This window comes from Schistocerca piceifrons, chromosome 3 (assembly GCF_021461385.2).
Source record: "Schistocerca piceifrons isolate TAMUIC-IGC-003096 chromosome 3, iqSchPice1.1, whole genome shotgun sequence".
NCBI lineage: Eukaryota > Metazoa > Arthropoda > Insecta > Orthoptera > Acrididae > Schistocerca > Schistocerca piceifrons.
In genome coordinates, this window is record NC_060140.1 from 959218211 (window position 1) to 959236291 (window position 18081).

An 18081-nucleotide genomic window follows, 5' to 3' on the forward strand; every position below is an offset into this window, starting at 1 on the left:
CTGACCCATAGAACGCCAATTTTCTTTCTTCTGATAACAACGTCCTCCTGAGCAGTCCCCGCCCTGAGATCCAAATGGGGGACTATTTTACCTCTGGAATATTTTACCCAAGAGGATGCCATCATCATTTAACCATACAGTAAAGCTCCATGCCCGCGCAAAAAACACAGCTGTAGTTTCCCCTAGATTTCAGCCGTTCGCAGTACCAGCACAGCAAGGCCGTTTTGGTTAGTGTTAGAAGGCCAAATCAGTCAATCATCCAGACTGTTGCCCTGCAACTACTGGAAAGGCTGCTGCCCCTCTTCAGAAACCACACGTTTGTCTGGCCTCTCAACAGATACCCCTCCGTTGTTGTTACACCTACAGTACGGCTATCTGTATTGCTGAGGCACGCAAGCCTCCCCACCAACGGCAAGGTCCATGATTATAGATACATGTTGGATGTCACTTCCTTTACTATATGAACTATGGTAATACCACTGTACTAAAATGTAAAAGAAGTACCTTACTTTTGATGATCTCACAATTTGGGAGCAACTAATTTTATATGACGATAGTATCTGTTCTCGAAAGAACAGTTACCGTTGATGACCTTGCAGCTTTGCTAGAAATGAAATGATAAGTAAATGGACACCCTAGCTGCAACAGGCGTTGATATACTTCACTGGGGACATGTTGAAAATGTGTGCCCTGACCAGGACTCGAACCCGGGATCTCCTGCTACATGGCAGACGCTCTATCCATCTGAGCCACCGAGGGCACAAAGGATAGTGCACCTGCAGGGACTTACCCCTTGCACACTCCCCGTGAGACCCACATTCACAACCTGTCCACACCACTACATTTGTAGTGCGCCTAATAGATGTTTGCCCATCATACTCATTACTCGTGGCAGATTGATTTACCAAGTCCCGTACATTCTCCATGTACTGCAATTGAATGTTATGAATTACCGCAAAAAATTATTTATAAGAAATAGTCAGCATATATTCAGAAAATATCATTTTTGTGAAACACAACTAGCGCTTTATTCTCACAAAGTAATGAGTGTTACTGACAGGCGATGTGAAATTGTCCATATTTTTAGAGTCTCAGGCTTTTGGTACCATTCCTCACACATGATTTCTTATCAAACTGCATGCCTACAGAATATCGTCTCGGTTGTGCGGCTGGAGCCACGAATTCGTATCAGTAAGGTCGCATTAGAAAGTAACGCAACCTTGTAGATTGTTTGGAGATGATGCTGTCATTTACCGTCTTGAAAACTTTTGAACACGATATCTGTATGATGAGAAAAGTGGCAATTGACTCTAAATAACAAAATATGAGAAGTCTTCAACTTGAGTACTAAAAGAAATCCACTAAATTTTGCTTATATGAAAAATCGTACAAATCTAAAAGTTGAATGAAACAATTGAAAATCCAGGATGGAATAATGACAAAGTCATGAAAAGGATAGATTGTTACTCACTGTACAGTGGAGATATTGAGTCGTAGACAGGCACAACAAAAGAGTGATAAACAAGTAAGTTTTTGGCCAAAACACCTTCTTCTGAAATATACAACGCACACACCTTCATGCAAATACAACTGATACACACATGACCACTGTCTCTGCCTGCTGAAACCAAATTGCGAGCAACAGCACATGATGGGAGTAATGAGGAGGCTGGGGCAGGGGATGGGCAGGGATAGCAGTGTAGGGGTGGGGATAATAAAGAGCTGCTTCTGGGAGCATACAGGAATGAGGTGAGGAGAGGGTAAGGCAGCCAGGTGCAGTTGGGGAGTTTGATGGCGGGGGCCGCAGGGGGCAGAGGGAGCGGAAAAGGAGAGAAGTAAGAATATTGTGGGTGTGCTGGTGAAACATAAGGCTGTGTAGGGCTGGAGTGGGAACAGGAGAGGGTATAGGTAGCTGAAGGACAGTGGCAAACGAAGGTTGAAGCCAGAGGGGTTACGGCAATGTACGATATATTACAGGAAGAGGTCCCACCTGTGCAATTCGAGCTGTTGTCGGTAGGAAGGATCCACATGGCACGGGCTATGAAGGAGTCATTGAATGAAAAACATTGTGTTTGGCAGCGTGTTCAGCAACTGGGGGGTCCAGCAGTGGCTAAGCCATGTCTCCGCAATATCCTTTCTTTCAGGAGTGCTAGTTCTGAAAGGTTCGCAGGAGAGCTTCTGTAAAGTTTGGAAGGTAGGAGATGAGATACTGGCAGAAGTAAAGCTGTGAGGACCGGGCGTGAGTCGTGCTTCGGTAGCTCAGATGGTAGAGCACTTGCCTGCGAAAGGCAAAGGTCCCGCATTCGAGTCTTGGTGTGGCACACAGTTTTAATCCGCCAGGAAGTTTCAGATAGCTTGTTTGTTGTCATGCCCACATACAACGAAGCACAGTGGTTGCAACTTAGCTTGTGAGTCACATGACTGCTTTCATAGGTAGTCCTGAGTGTGGTGGGATAGTTGATGCTCGTGATGCAGACGGTGGTGGGAGGATGTATGGGAAAGGTCTTGCATCTATGTAATCACAAGGATATGAGGCAAGAGGTTGAGAACAGGGGTTGAGTAGGAATGGATGAGGTATTGTGTAGATTCGGTGGCCAGTGGAATAACACTGTGGGAGTGCAAGTACAATAGTGAGTAAGACATTCCTCATTTCAGGGTATGATGAGATGTAGTCTAAACTCTGGCACAGAATGTGGTTCACTTTCTCCAGACCTGGTGGTATCAAGTCAAGAGGGGAATGCTCCTCTGTGGTCAGATGGTGGAACTTTGGGAGGTGGTAAGTGACTGGAGAGATAAGGCATGAGAGTCTGTTTCAGTACAAGGTTGGAAGGGTAATTACATCCTGTGAATGCCTCAGTGAGACCATTGGTGTATTCTGAGAGGGACTGGTTGTCACTACAGATGGGATGCCCATGGGTGGCTAGACTGTGTGGAGGGGACTTCACGGTGTGGAATGGGTGGTGGCTGTCGAAGTGGAGGTATTGCTGGCTGTTGGTAGGTTTGATATGGATGGAGGTAGTAATATAACCATCTTTGAGGTGGGAGTCAACATTGAGAAAGATGACTTGTTGGATTGAGGAGGACCACATGAAGCAAATTGGCGAGAAGATGTTAAGGTTCTGGAGAAATGCGGACAGGGTGTCCTCACCCTCAATCCAGGTCACCAAGGTGTCTTCACATATTTCCATGTTGTTTATGTATTTTTACGCATTTTTATCTTCTGCCCTGGATCTTGTTCCTTGTATCTGTGCCAGTAGGAAAGAGTTTATTTATACCTAGCCAGAATCCTGTCCTACATACTGTTTCTTGTTGCTTGGCTAGTGGAATCCCCCAAATGCCCTTATCAACAGATTACACAGCTCTGGCTGCAACCCCTCCTAACCCCTCCTTCCACAATGACCTCCATCTGTCCAGGTTTCATCAATCCTCACCAACAGTCCTGCAAAACCATGTAGATCATGCGTGAACCTCCTTGCAATGTCTCCTCTCCCTCCATAAAATTCTCCTGCTTTGCAATCCCAAATTCCTGGATCTTGTCTCACATTTGGAAACTTTTATCCTCCAGGAACTAGAGCAGCATGCACAATGTCACCTCAAAAACATCTCCAACCTGTTCACTTCTACTCCAACCTTGGACTACCACTATCCACCACATCTGTCTCCAAACCTCCCCCACAGCCCTTCATAGCTGACAGGTCCTGTATTGCAGACCTACTACATGTACCCCACCGTCAAAAACTTGCTCCCACCATCATATAGATTCCAGAATGTAAACAGACTCAAAACACAGTCATCAATCTTTCCTCCAAAATCCTTAGTCCAACAGAAGTATCAGTCCTTTCCCAAAGCCTTACTTTTTGCCCCACTCCCAAATTCTATCATGCTGCACTTGGTAAGGACCTTCTCTCCTTCTCCCAGTCCCTACTGTAGAAACACAATTTTGCCACCAACTATACCAATCAGACTCAACCCTTCCTGACTCAGTTCACTCCTCCATCTACCTGTGATTCACCCCCACAGATTCCCTGTTAACTTTCCAGAATTTCTTAACCTTGAATCTTACCTCCTCATCATTTCCCAAATCCCTCAATATGCAAGTTCACCTCATATCAACAGGAAGAACCACTATCCACCACCCAAGTACTGATCCCGATCTTGTAAACTAATCTGCTAACAAAGGCTACACCAATGTTGTTTTGATCTGCAAGTATTACCTAGCAGAAGCACTCTTCCTGGTATAAGATCTGTTCACTTACAAACCCTGCCACAGTGACCCCATTCCAGAAATCCAGCACTATCTCAAGACTCTCCTCAAATCCTTAGACCCATTCAAGAACCTCTCTCTGGAGTCTATCTCTCTCCTCAGCTCTACCACCACCCAGACTCCTACCTTGTACGTGCTTCCAAAGTCCATAAACCTGACCACCCAGGACACCTCATTGTGTGTCCAGGACACCTCATTGTGTGTGGCCGGTTACCTTGCCTCACTAATTACTGTGCTCTCACTGGGAGAATCTCTGCTCTCATAGACAACACTTTAGCCAATTATCTGCAATCTACCCTACTATGTAAAAGGTATCAACCATTTCCTCCCCCTACTCTCCACAGTTCCTGTTTCTATACCACACCGTGCCCTGCTTATTACTATTGACACCACCTCCCTGTCCGCCTCCGGTAGCTGAGTGATCAGCACAACAGAATATCTATCCTAAGGGCCCAGGTTCGATTCCCTGCTGGGTCGGAGATTTTCTCCGCTCAGGGACTGGGTGTTGTGTTGTCCTAATCATAATCAATTCATCCCCATCGATGCGCAAGTTGCCGAAGTGGCGCCAAATCGAAAGACTTGCACCCGGCAAACGGTCTACCCGACGGGAGGCCCTAGTCACACGACATTTACATTTTTATCTCCTCCCTTTATGCTATCATACCTAATGCCTGTGGCTTTTTTGCTGTTGAACACTACCTTCCCTTATGGCCGATGCATTCCAAACCGACAAGCTCCTTCCTGGTCACTATGACCACCTACTTCCTCACCCACAATTACTTCTTCGTTGAAGGCATCACCTACAAACACTTCTGGGCTACAGCAGTGAGCACCTGCATGGCACAGTTGTATGCCATCCTATTCTTGGACTATCTAGAGGAGTCCTCCTTAACCACCCAAAATTTCAAACCCCTCACGTGATTTGAAAGTCTTGGATTAATGATATCTGTGGGAGTAATGTGAGACATGAGATGTGACACCAACAATCAGCACAGTCACATAGCTGTGCACTGTGTGCATATGAGGCGGTTGGTACAGTGTCGCTTGTAAGTCAGAGCATGTGGTGTGGTTTGGAAGGCAACATGTAAAACATAGGAAACAAGAGAAAAGAAAGGAAAGATAGTGAATGTAGTAATATGTTATAAAATAGAAACGAAGGGAAACAGCACGGGTTATGGGATGGAAGAAAAGTCGTTAGGCAAACCAAACAATGGAAAATCCAGGATGGAACAATGACAATGTTATTGAAAGGATAGATTCCTACTCACCATATAGTAAAGATGTCGAGTCACAGAAAGGCACAATAAAAGACTGCTAAATAGGTAACTTTTCAGCCGAAAGGCTTTCTTCCGAGTTAGACAACATACATGCTCACACACACATTCATGCAAACGCAACTTATAAATACACAACCACTGTCTCTGCTGCTGAAGCCACTCTGCAAGCTACAGCGCACGATGGGAGTAGCAATCTAGGTAGTTATTAGGTTTTATATGAACGGAGGTACAGATGTCGCCATCTTTGAGGTGGAAGTCAACGTCGAGAAAGGTGGCTTATTGGGTTGAGGAGGACCAAATGAAGCGAACTGGGGAAAAGGTGTTGAGGTTCTGGAGGAATGTGGATGAGTGTGGTGGGATTTCATAAATTCAGTTGAACCTCCAGTAACTCCTCAAATCCTTGGGCCCAACGCTTAACCTCTCCTCGGAGTCTATCTCTCTCTTCACTCCTACCACTCCCTGTACTCCTGCCTTCTACTTGCTTCCTGCAGTCCATATACCCAACCACGCAGGATGTCCCAATGTGGCCAGTTACTGTGCCCCCACTGAGAGAATCTCCGCTCTCATAAATCAACTGCTTCAGCCTATTACCCGCAACCTACTCTCCTACATACAAGATACCAACCATTTTCTCCACTGACTCTTTACAGTACCTGTTCCTTTGGCACATGATGCCCTGCTTGTCACTACTGATGCCATCTCCTTTTACACTAATACCCCTAATGCCCAAGACCTTGCCGCTATTGAACATTATCTTTCCCAACAGATGACGCAATCCCAATGTTGATGAAGCTGTAACTCTTTGTCAAGCAGTATATTCAAACACAATTTCAGAAATGCACCTTAATCCTGTCACTGTAGAAGAAATTCAAAAAATCATCATGTCTCTAAAAAGTACGAACTCTGTAGGGGTTGATAATATATCTAGTAATTTATTGAAATATTCTTGTGTGTGGATAACAGACATTCTCTGTCATAATTTCAATGCTTCCCTTCAGAAAAGTGTTCCCAGTAAACTTAAGTATGCCATTGTGAAGCCCCTGTACAAAAAGAGTGCTAAAGCTGAACTAACTAACTATCGACCTATCTCTTTGCTGCCAGCTTTCTCCAACATTCTAGAAAAGCTAATACATGTAAGAATTACTGATCATATCATGAAGAATAGGGTTCTCATCAAGAGCCAATTTGGCTTTCAAAAGGGCCATGCAACAGAAGACGCAGTCTACACACTTGAAAATGAAGTCCTAGATACCCGTAATGAAAAAATGCTAGCACTTGGTGTCTTCTGTGATTTATCCAAAGCATTTGACTGTGTTCATCACCAGATTCTCTTGCAAAAAGCAAAATTAGTAGGAATAAGTGGTGTTGCAGGCAATTGGCTACAGTCGTACCTCCAAGACAGAAAACAAAAAGTTGTCTTGAATAGCTCGGGTGGAGTATGTGACACTTCCTCAGATTCTGAATGGAGTTCCATTACATGTGGAGTGCCTCAGGGCCCAATTCTTGGGCCACTATTATTCCTGATTTTTATAAATGATCTACCATCATGTACAAGCCTGCCGTGTAAATTTACAATATTTGCTGATGATACCACAATTTTTATGAGCAGTAGAACAGACAACAATCTTGAGGAACTTGTTAATCACATACTCTCAGATGTGGTTAATTGGTTCAAGGTGAATGGTCTCTCATTAAATTCCAGTAAGCAGAGCTTTATTCAATTCTGTACAAAAACAGAAGAAGAGACAGAGATAACTGTGACATGTGGTAATCAACCAATAGTAAGAATGGAAACAACAAAATTTCTTGGAGTGCACATTGACAAGAAAATGAACTGGTCTTCACATATTATTGATCTCTGTAAGAGGTTTATCTCTGCTACCTATGCTTTACGGGTTGTCACTTCACTTCATGTGCTGAACCTAGCACTGCAAAAGTGGCATACTATGGCTATTTTCATTCTCTCATTGAGTACGGAATTATTTTTTGGGGCAACCAGCCATTAGCAATGAAAGTGTTCATTGCACAGAAGCGAGCTTTAAGAATTATATGTGGATTGCACCCAAGAGACTCGTGTAGAAATAGTGTTCGTAAACTTAAAATATACACAACTACATGCCAATATATTTTTTCTCTCATGTGTTTTGTTTGTAAAAATATAGAGATATTTCAACGAAACAGTAATTATCATGAGCATAACACACGGAGGAAGAATGACATACACAGCGAGCTCAGAAATTTGAGCTTGGCACAAAAGGGTGTCCACTACACTGGAGCAAAACTCTTCAATGCTCTTCCTCCTGAAATAAAGGCAGATTCATAACAAGAGTAAGTTTAAGAAAGCACTAAAATATTTCTGCTAGAAAAAGCTTTTTACAGTCTAGATGAACTTTTAACTAAATTAATTGTAATATTTTAATACTACATAATACAAGTTCACATAATGCCACTAAGAATGTTATTTAACCTGAGCTCTGTATCTGTGTGTGCTCTGTATCTGTTTTCTGTAGTGTTTTAATGATTCTAAGAAAATATGCATTTTCTTTTTCTGTATTGCTGCCCAAAGAATTTATCGTATAAATTTTTATATAATTATGTACTCAAATTTCTGTATATGCTATAAGATCATCAGATTGTATTTGTAAAAAACTGACTCGTTCCACATCCTTGTGTATCCAACACAGTTGGACCTATGGAACATGAAATAAATCAAATCAACTCAAACTTACAACCTTCTTCCTGGTCACCAAGATTGACTATACCCTCACCCACAATGACTTCTCCTTTGAAGGCATCACCTACAAACAACTTGAGCTGCCAGATTTGGCAGTTATGTGTGTATGTGATGTGCTTGCTTGTGTGTATGAATGGTGTGTGTTTCTCTGTTTCCTTTTTGTTGATGATGGCTGTGGTAGAAAGCTTTGTGTAAGGGTCTCAATTGTGCCTGCCTGAAACTTAATGTGTTTTCTTTGTGGTAAGTAGTAATTTATCTTTTCCAACATTGTTTATATTCCTACGTAGAGTTTCCATTGTTTGATAAAATCAGTAAGCATAGATTTCAACAAAGTGTCAGCTGTATCATGTGCAACAAATAGCAGATGACGAATCAACAGACACAGCTGCGAAAAATAACAACATTACCAAGGTAGGAAGTTCTATGTATACTACCAAGGAAGCACCTTGAGTGGACAAGGTGAGATATACTATACAACCTATTTCTGCTTGTTCTGTACTTCATCCAGTGGCAAGTACTAACGTACAGCATGTGACAGCACTACACTTACAAGAGAACTAGACTGTACACTACTGCTATCTTCCATCCCTGCTTCCCAGGTGTGAACATGATGGTGCAGCAACTGTGGTCAAGTAATCTATTCATTTGGAAATGTAATAACTGACTGAATGTTTACAGCACATGCCTCAGGTGAGGCAAATGTGTGCGCACAGGTACCATTTTTCACTAATAAGACTATCTCATCAACATGTTCTAATGATGGACTTAGTTTCCTTTTTAGTTTGTATTGCATTGCACCATTTTGTTATCAACAGTTAGAAGAATGTCTACAAAATCTTATACACTATGCACAAAATAAAAAATGATTAGTAGCTTACCAGACATTCAAAAACCATATTGTCATAAAGCTCTGAATCAAAATTCTCCATCAAGATGTTGAATAGGGCATCCAGCACATCCTGCAGGAACTTGACTACTTCTTCTCCATCCACTTTCATTAAAGCTGCCAGACTGTCCTTGAGGCCCTCCGGATGACTTGCCCAGTTCAACAGGCCCAACAGGTCAACTAAATGATGCAAGTAAGCATTATCAGAGGTAATTACTGTCATAAAATTTCACACACATCTTTCAGACTATGAAAAATAGTTTCTACCTACAAAATTTTCAACAATTCCTATTAAGTTTATTATGTACTCAAGTATTAAGAAGAAACACAGTTGATTTGTATCTAAATACATCAGTCTTTTGTCTTCTACATTCGTCCTTTAAACAGTGAGCAAGTGGAATCATTTAACTTAATCAACAAATGACTATTTTACAATTCAGGACTGTTCCTACAGAAACTCCAAAGAAAATGTCATTTTCTTTGTGTCACAGACACCTTCTGCAATCTCCAGCCCCTCAAGCCACCACTCCTCTACAGCCCAGGTGGCTACTTGCAAATGTGTGTGACAAGAATGATATGTTTCTATCATTAATATAAAATTCACTAAGAGTCATACGGACTACCTAATACTAACCTTAAGGAGGCACTCACAACAGCCAATAATAACACACACTAATACTGAAGCACACTTCCCTTCTTTAAGGACGAAACTGAAAGAATTTTCTGGGTGACTTGTTTCTACATGTCACATGTGTTCATCGATTCAATGAGAAATTATGACTCTTAGCTATCAACTATTCATTCTGAAATTCATTACATTGTATACAACAGTTTTTGTTTAATATTAGAAACACATGATGACATTCATTTTCTAGAAATGCAATTATTCAAAAATTTTAAATGCAATCAACAAATATTGTAACAACACTTTATGCGGCCATGAGTAAATTTTTGAACACATTAGTTTATAGCCACTAGAAAACTTTCTCATCTTGCATACATACATGTCATCCCTGTGTTTTTATGCATGAATAAACCATCATCTATACAATAATAAAGCTCTTCAGTATTATATATTTGTTATGTTTGTTGTTTAGAAGAAAAATTTGCCAACAGGGCACCATCAGTGACAGGTGTTGAGGCTGTACGGACAGCAGTTGCCCAGCCACCCTGCCAGCACTGTCTCCTGGGGTAGAGAGACCGTCCAAGTATCGCCTCAAAGAAAATCATGCTCTTCGCCAAAATGGAAAAGAAAAGCATTGGTGTGATTTTATACGAATGGACTGTATGTCTTTTTCCTGTTCAACTTGAGTTGTGTGATCAAGCTGAGAATGTACGTACCCCCTTGTAACTCGGACACTACATTTATAAGCAAGAAAAATAAATCATAAGATTTACTGTATGTGTGCCAGCACTTTATTCATCTAAATGTTTTCAGCATATGTATCAAATAATTTATTTTGGTGATGCAAAATTTAAAATATTGAAACAACAGCAAGAGGTTGTAAGGTAGGGAATTTCTGAAGCAAGAAAGAAGGAAGGTTAGTGTTTTATGGCCCCTCAACGGTGATGAGTGAAGGATATGGAAGGAAATCGGTCATGCCCTTTCAGAGGACCCATCCTGTCATTTGCCTTAAGTGATTTAAGGAAATCATAGTAAACCTAAATCTAGATGGCTGGACAGAGATTTGAACTTTCATCATAAATGTGAGTCCAGCTGAAGCAAGGAGGGGGGGGGGGGGGGGGATGAACTGCCAAATAAACTTGCAACTAACATCACTCTTTCATTAAAATCATGTTGTTCTACATTTATTTCAGAATTACATGGCATACTCTCAAATTTTGTTTCTGTAACTATTATTTCAAAATTTACTGTCACTTTCCATGTAGTATTTTCTTCTTCTAGTCTCAGTAAGTACTTACTCTTCATATTACAGTCTTCCAAGCTAATTGTTTTCTTCAGTTCTCAACTATTGCATATTTTCAGGTATATTATCATATCAACAACTGGTTGCACAATAGCATCCTACTCCTATGCAACTTCAGAAGAAAAACCTGGCCCTCTAAATTATTTTATTTTTTCTTCAAAGAATGAAAGGTTGTTATCCTGTAGCTAATCTCAACAACAATTAAGTTATAAGAGTAATAAATTACAATTGCTTGTATTAACATACCATTCTGTGTAAGCTTGGTTGAGCAAACATTTGTTTCAATTGTAAAACTGTCTTTCGAACTGAGCGAGAGACCTCCTGCGGCAGGTTTCTGTCCCTCAGTGAGCTGTATCCTTCTGCTGGGTAGTGACAAATATGCCAGCTCACTTTCTTCATACTTTTTATGATCAATCTGAAATGAAAGATCACAGTTAAACAGGTAAGGACACATTTTGCAGATACACACACCAGCAATGTCAGAATATGAAATTAAGTACTGTGAAAAAGTAACTGCTTTATACCAAACTTATACAAATAATTTGTCTAAATACTGTCCAATCACCAGCTTTATTAGGAGTGGTTTCAGTAATGTCTTGATGTGATAGTTACACAATGTAATCAAATTTCTGATTTCTGTTTTAATTACTACCTTACACTGTAACTACTAGTTCCCAGTTTTTTTTAAATAATAGCTTTACTTGTCAAGCTCAATAGACAGTAATATTAAGTTCAATTAGATGAAGCCCTCCTCCTTGCAAAGTATGCACTTTTTTCATAACTGGAAAATGCATGGAAGTATATTAATTTTACAGTGCTAACTGTTAAAAATGGTCACCACATGAGCCCCAAACTGATCTCAGACACCATATTTTCGAATATTATTTGACAGTGTCTGCTTGCATCACGTGAACTATTTTGTTGAAGCTTGCTTACAATATGGAAGGTAAATTCCAAACATGTTTGCCTCCATGTTTCTTCAACTTTCATGTATATCAAAATCTCTAGAAATGGCAATGTGTCACTCTTGTCAGACATTGGGTGGTTGTATTGGTGAATCAGCATTGAACTAGAGCCAATCCATCAGCTCGCAAACTGATTATGTAAGTTGGTTACGGAAATATCTATGAGCTCTGGTGTCTCCTCCCCCCCCCCCCCCCTCCCTTTAAATCGGCACAGTTTATGAACAGAGAGTTCCTCTTTAATGAATGCTGTCATGAAGACTTTTGTTTTCATATTTTGAGGCAGCTGCTTTTCACACGACGCAATGGATTCTACTGTGTAAAAGGTGTGAAAAACAAAGCAACTCTCTTTGCTCCAAAGTGCAATAATCCAAGAGAACTCATTTGTAAAACAACACAAAAATTTCCTCCAAAATTGTTGTGATATCTTTATTAGTTCAAAATCATAGTTTCAAAAATAAATAAAACAATGGGAAGCCCAGGATGGAATAACAACAATATGGAAAAGATAGGTTGCTACTAAACACAGAGAGCAGCCGCTGTCAGATAGAACAGACACTTAGTTGAACAGGCAGAAAGAAAAAAGAATACTAGAAATACTTAAGCTTTTCGACGAAGTCCTACCTCAAAAGTAACTCTCACCCATTCGTACAGCAACAACAACATATCCACCATTCCAGTAACCCCTCTGGCCTTAACCTTCGTTACTCCCTGTTCTCAACCTTTCTATCCCCCTCCCTGCTTCCATTACAATATGCACATTCCATCTAATCCTCTAATGCTACCACAAGTCCTTTTCATTTTTCTACTTCTCCCTCCCCCCACCCCACACAATGATACGCACCTAGTAGCCCTATCTTGTCCCCGCCACATCCCTACACACTCCCTCAGGTAGCACCAGCACTTTCCCACAGCCCTCACACCACCTAATACCTCCTCCTTACCCTCACCACCCACTCCAGGAGACTGCTGCTCACGTCAGAAGCAGTTGTGCCCACAGACAGTAGCCATGAGAGTGTGAACTAAACAGATGTACAAACAAATAATTTTTAAAAGGCTTTAATCTGGCTGTAGAGGATGAGGAACCAGGTCGTCCTCGTCCTCCTCCTCCTCCTCCTACTCCCCCCCCCCCCCCCCGCCACCTACGCCTCCCGCCCACACTGCCACCCCTCTAATTGCCCGATTAAAATGAAATTTACTTTCTTCATCAGCTTCTGAACCGTTACAGAAATTTCAAGGGTGCAAGTTTTGGATAAAGGCTAATAGCTTTTATGTAAACATCAGAAACTGATTTGAGAATGCATGGGTGTCAAAGGCAATGCTTTTTCTAGTTCAAAATAACAGTTCTTGCTTTTTTCATTAAAGACGGTTCAATAACATTCATAACACGTAATGAAATATTTTTGATAGATCTGAAAGACATTCACAAATAATTAGTATTTAGTGATGCTTTATTTACTTTTTCATATTTGTCCCATTTGAATCAAATACATTGGCTGCATAAAAAAATCACAACACCAAAAGATAATTAATGTACAATAACGAAATGTCAGGAGTACATTTGCCTGGGTAACATATTTATGTGATTAACATTGCAAGGATGGCTAGAGGACAAATTTAAGGATGTAGAGGCTTATCTCACTAGGGGCAAGGTAGATACTGCCAACAGGAAAATTAGAGAGACCTTTGGAGAAAAGAGAACCACTTGTATGAATATCAAGAGCTCAGATGGAAACCCAGTTCTAAGCAAAGAAGGGAAAGCAGAAAGGTGGAAGGAGTACATAGAGTGTCTATACAAGGGCGATGTACTTGAGGACAATATTATGGAAATGGAAGAGAATGTAGATGAAGATGAAATGGGAGATATGATACTGCGTGAAGAGTTTGACAGAGCACTAAAAGACCCGAGTCGAAACAAGGCCCCGGGAGTAGACAACATTCCTTTAGAACTACTGACGGCCTTGGGAGAGCCAGTCCTGAAAAACCTCTACCATCTGGTGAGCAAGATGTATGAAACAGGCGAAATACCCTCAGACTTCAAGAAGAATGTAATAATTCCAATCCCAAAGAAAGCAGGTGCTGACAGATGTGAAAATTACCGAACTATCAGTTTAATAAGTCACAGCTGCAAAATACTAATGCGAATTCTTTACAGATGAATGGAAAAACTGGTAGAGGCCGACATTTGGGAAGATCATTGTGGATTCCGTAGAAATGTTGGAGCACGCGAGGTGATACTGACCCTACGACTTATCTTAGAAGAAAGATTAAGGAAAGGCAAACCCATGTTTTTAGCATTTTTAGACTTAGAGAAAGCTTTTGACAATGTTGACTGGAATACTCTCTTTCAAATTCTAAACGTGGCAGGGGTAAAATACAGGGAGCGAGAGGCTATTTACAATTTGTACAGAAACCAGATGGCAGTTCTAAGAGTCTAGGGACACGAAAGGGAAGCAGTGGTTGGGAAGGGAGTGAGACAGGGTTGTAGCCTCTCCCCGATGTTATTCAATCTGTATATTGAGCAAGCAGTAAAGGAAACAAAAGAAAAATTCAGAGTAGGTATTAAAATTCATGGAGAAGAAGTAAAAACTTTGAGGTTCGCCGATGACATTGTAATTCTGTCAGAGACAGCAAAGGACTTGGAAGAGCAGTTGAACGGAATGGACAGTTTCTTGAAAGGAGGATATAAGATGAACATCAACAAAAGCAAAACGAGGATAATGGAATGTAGTCGAGTTAACTCGGGTGATGCTGAGGGAATTAGATTAGGAAATGAGACACTTAAAGTAGTAAACGAGTTTTGCTATTTGGGGAGCAAAACAACTGATGATGGTCGAAGTAGAGAGGATATAAAATGTAGACTGGCAATGGCAAGGAAAGCGTTTTTGAAGAAGAGAAATTTGTTAACATCAAGTATAGATTTAAGTGTCAGGAAGTCGTTTCTGAAAGTATTTGCATGGAGTGTAGCCATGTATGGAAGTGAGACATGGACGATAAGTAGTTTGGACAAGAAGAGAATAGACGCTTTCGAAATGTGGTGCTTCAGAAGAATGCTGAAGATTAGATGGGTAGATTACATAACTAATGAGGAGGTATTGAATAGAATTGGGGCGAAGAGGAGTTTGTGGCACAACTTGACTAGAAGAAGGGATCGGTTGGTAGGACATGTCCTGAGGCATCAGGGGATCACCTATTTAGTATTGGAGGGCAGCATGGAGGGTAAAAATCGTAGAGGGAGACCAAGAGATGAATACACTAAGCAGATTCAGAAGGATGTAGGCTGCAGTAGGTACTGGGAGATGAAGAAGCTTGCACAGGATAGAGTAGCATGGAGAGCTGCACCAAACCAGTCTCAGGACTCAAGACCACAACAACAACAACAACAACAACATTGCAAGATCACAGGTTAATGTAAGTGCAAGATAAGCAACTGCAAATGTGAAACGCTGGTACATTAACAAAAGGTGTAACTGGCAGTATGCTGAAGCATAATGCTGGACGCAAGCTTGTAAATGTGCATGCACTGTGTTGTACAGGTGCCAGATGCCAGATTGTCAGATGGAGTTCCATGCCTGTTGCTCTTGGTCATTCAGCAGAGGGACAATTCATGCTGATTGTGGAGTTGTCATACAGTGATGTACCACATGAGCTCGATTGGAGACAGACCTGTCGATTGAGCAAGCCAAGGCAACACGTCGACACTCTGTAGAGCACGTTGGGTTGCAACAACTGTATGTTGTGAGCGTTACCCGGCAGCACAAAAGATCAAATCTCCACACTGACATACAATTTTGCAGTCAGGGTGTGTGGGATAGTCACAAGAGTACTCCTGCTATCTACGGAATCACACCTACGACCATAACTCCAAGTGTAGGTCCAGAGTGCCTAGCACACAGACAGGTTGGTTGCAGGTCCTCAACTGGCCTCCTCCTAGCCAACACATGGGCGTCACTGGCACTCAGGCGGAAACAACTTTCATCAGAAAACGTTACACACCTCCACCGTGTCCTCCAATCAGCTCTAGCTTGCTACCACCGAAGTAGAAAATGGTGATGGCTGGGGTTTAGTGGAATGCACACCACAGGGCATCTGGCTTGGAGCTGTCCTTGAAGCAACCAATTTGTAACAGTTGACTGCTTCACTGTGGTACCAACTGCTGTCCAAATAGTTGCTGCAGATGCAGTACGATGCACCAGAGACATATGCTGAACATGATGGTCTCCCCTACCAGTAGTGCCATGTGGCCGCCTGGAGCCCAGCCTTCTTGTGAGCTTATATTCTTGTGACCACCACTGCCAGCGACTGTGTACAGTGGCTACATTCCTGCTAAGTCTTTCTGCAATATCAAAGTAGGAATATCCAGCTTCTTGTAGCCCTATTACATGACCTCTTTCAAAATTTTTTTAAATTAAAAATGAAACTCCTCCAGCTGTACTTAAGATTTCATATTTATTAGGCTATTAGTTTCAACATTGCGTCAACACCATCTTCAGGCCCTATATAACACACCGTACATAAAACAAACAATGTGAGACACCAGTAGTCTGTGAGCTATTGTACAACATAAATATATTATATAAAGGATGAATTCATTAAAAGTAGTCACATTCTGGTACCGCGCGGCGCAGAATTTGAATCAGCACCAGACGTGTGAATTTTGCCGTGAAAAAGAAAAATTGTGACAGTTGTAAGGATGAAATTACAAAGCTCAGCGAACGGGTGTCTAGTTTACAATTTATTATCAGTTCCTTGAAGATGGATATCAAGAAACTTAAAGAAGAAAAAAGTGAACGGAACATGAAAAACTCGCGCCATGAAAGTACGAATATGTCGGAGAATTGGACGGAAGTGAAGTACAAAAGACGCAAACAGATAATACAAGATACAGAAAACGGTGAAAGAAACATAAATATAGTGAACGAAAATTACTTTCAAGCTCTTTCGACTACGGATTGTGAAAGTGAAGTTAACAATGCGAGTGTACCATGTGGAAAATCAAACGACTTTGTGAATAAGGTAAAACATGGAATATTTCAGCAGCAGTTAAGTAAAAGATCATATGCGAAAGTGCTCACGAAAAATCTTCCACCGCTAAGCTGCTCTACTGAGACAATATCGACATGTGTTAGCAAGAAAGACATAATAAATAGTGCCAAACAAGACTTCGCTTACTGCAAAGATAGGCAGAAAACAGGCAATCTCGGAACAGCAAGTACCGGTAAAATTGAACTGTATGCCGACAGCCAAGGACGAAATACAGCCGCTGAATTTCGGCGTACAAGTAGTCAGAATTTTAGTTTTAACTGTACAATAAAACCAGGAGCAAAATTCAGTGCTGCTACGTCAATGAGTCAAGAAAAAATTTCCTCATTGAGCAAAAAGGACTTTTCCATCTTCCTGGCGGGATCAAATGATATAGCTAGGAACGAAAAAAACGATCTCTTAATCTCGCTAAAAAGAAAACTGTATGAGCTGAGAGGAACAAATGTTATTGTTTTTTCAGTGCCACACCGTTACGACTTGATAGAATGGTCTTGTGTAAATAAAGAAATTGAAACTGCAAATAAAGAGATGCAAAATATTTGCAAGCGGTTTGAAAATGTAACATTTGTGAACATCAGCAACTTAGGGAAGAGATTTCACACAACACATGGTTCCCATCTAAATGTACTGGGAAAAAACGTAATAGTAACCAAAATTTTAAAACTTGTAAATAAAATTTCAAATGTGCAGTGTGATGATAGAAAAGTCATACCTCTCATGGACAGGAAGTGTGTGTATCCTGTAGAATCCAATGTGAAATCTGCTATCAGTGAAGCTACACCTCTCCAAGACAAATGTGAAATTTTATTAATGCAAGTGAACACTCCAAATGTTAATAATTCACAGAAAGGCACAGCAGTTATGGAACAACAAACACCAGAAATAAGTGAAACAGCAGCAGCACCTTCATTATCAGCAGAAGCAGCAGCAGTAACAGAACCAACAACGACTGGAGCAGCAACACAGCAATGCTTAAGGAGGAGCCAA

General features: G+C 41.1%; 1 protein-coding gene across 1 annotated transcript in view; it reads right to left on the reverse strand.

Annotated features, from left to right (window-relative positions):
• The window catches only part of LOC124787750 (dedicator of cytokinesis protein 1), a 413210-nt gene that overhangs the window by 305089 nt on the left and 90040 nt on the right, over positions 1–18081 (reverse strand). The window contains exons 11-12 of the mRNA XM_047254617.1: positions 11336–11504; positions 9154–9341 (exon numbers count right to left, since the gene is read on the reverse strand). Of these exons, the coding sequence (XP_047110573.1) occupies positions 9154–9341; positions 11336–11504 (357 nt within the window). The remainder of the gene's footprint in view (positions 1–9153; positions 9342–11335; positions 11505–18081) is intronic.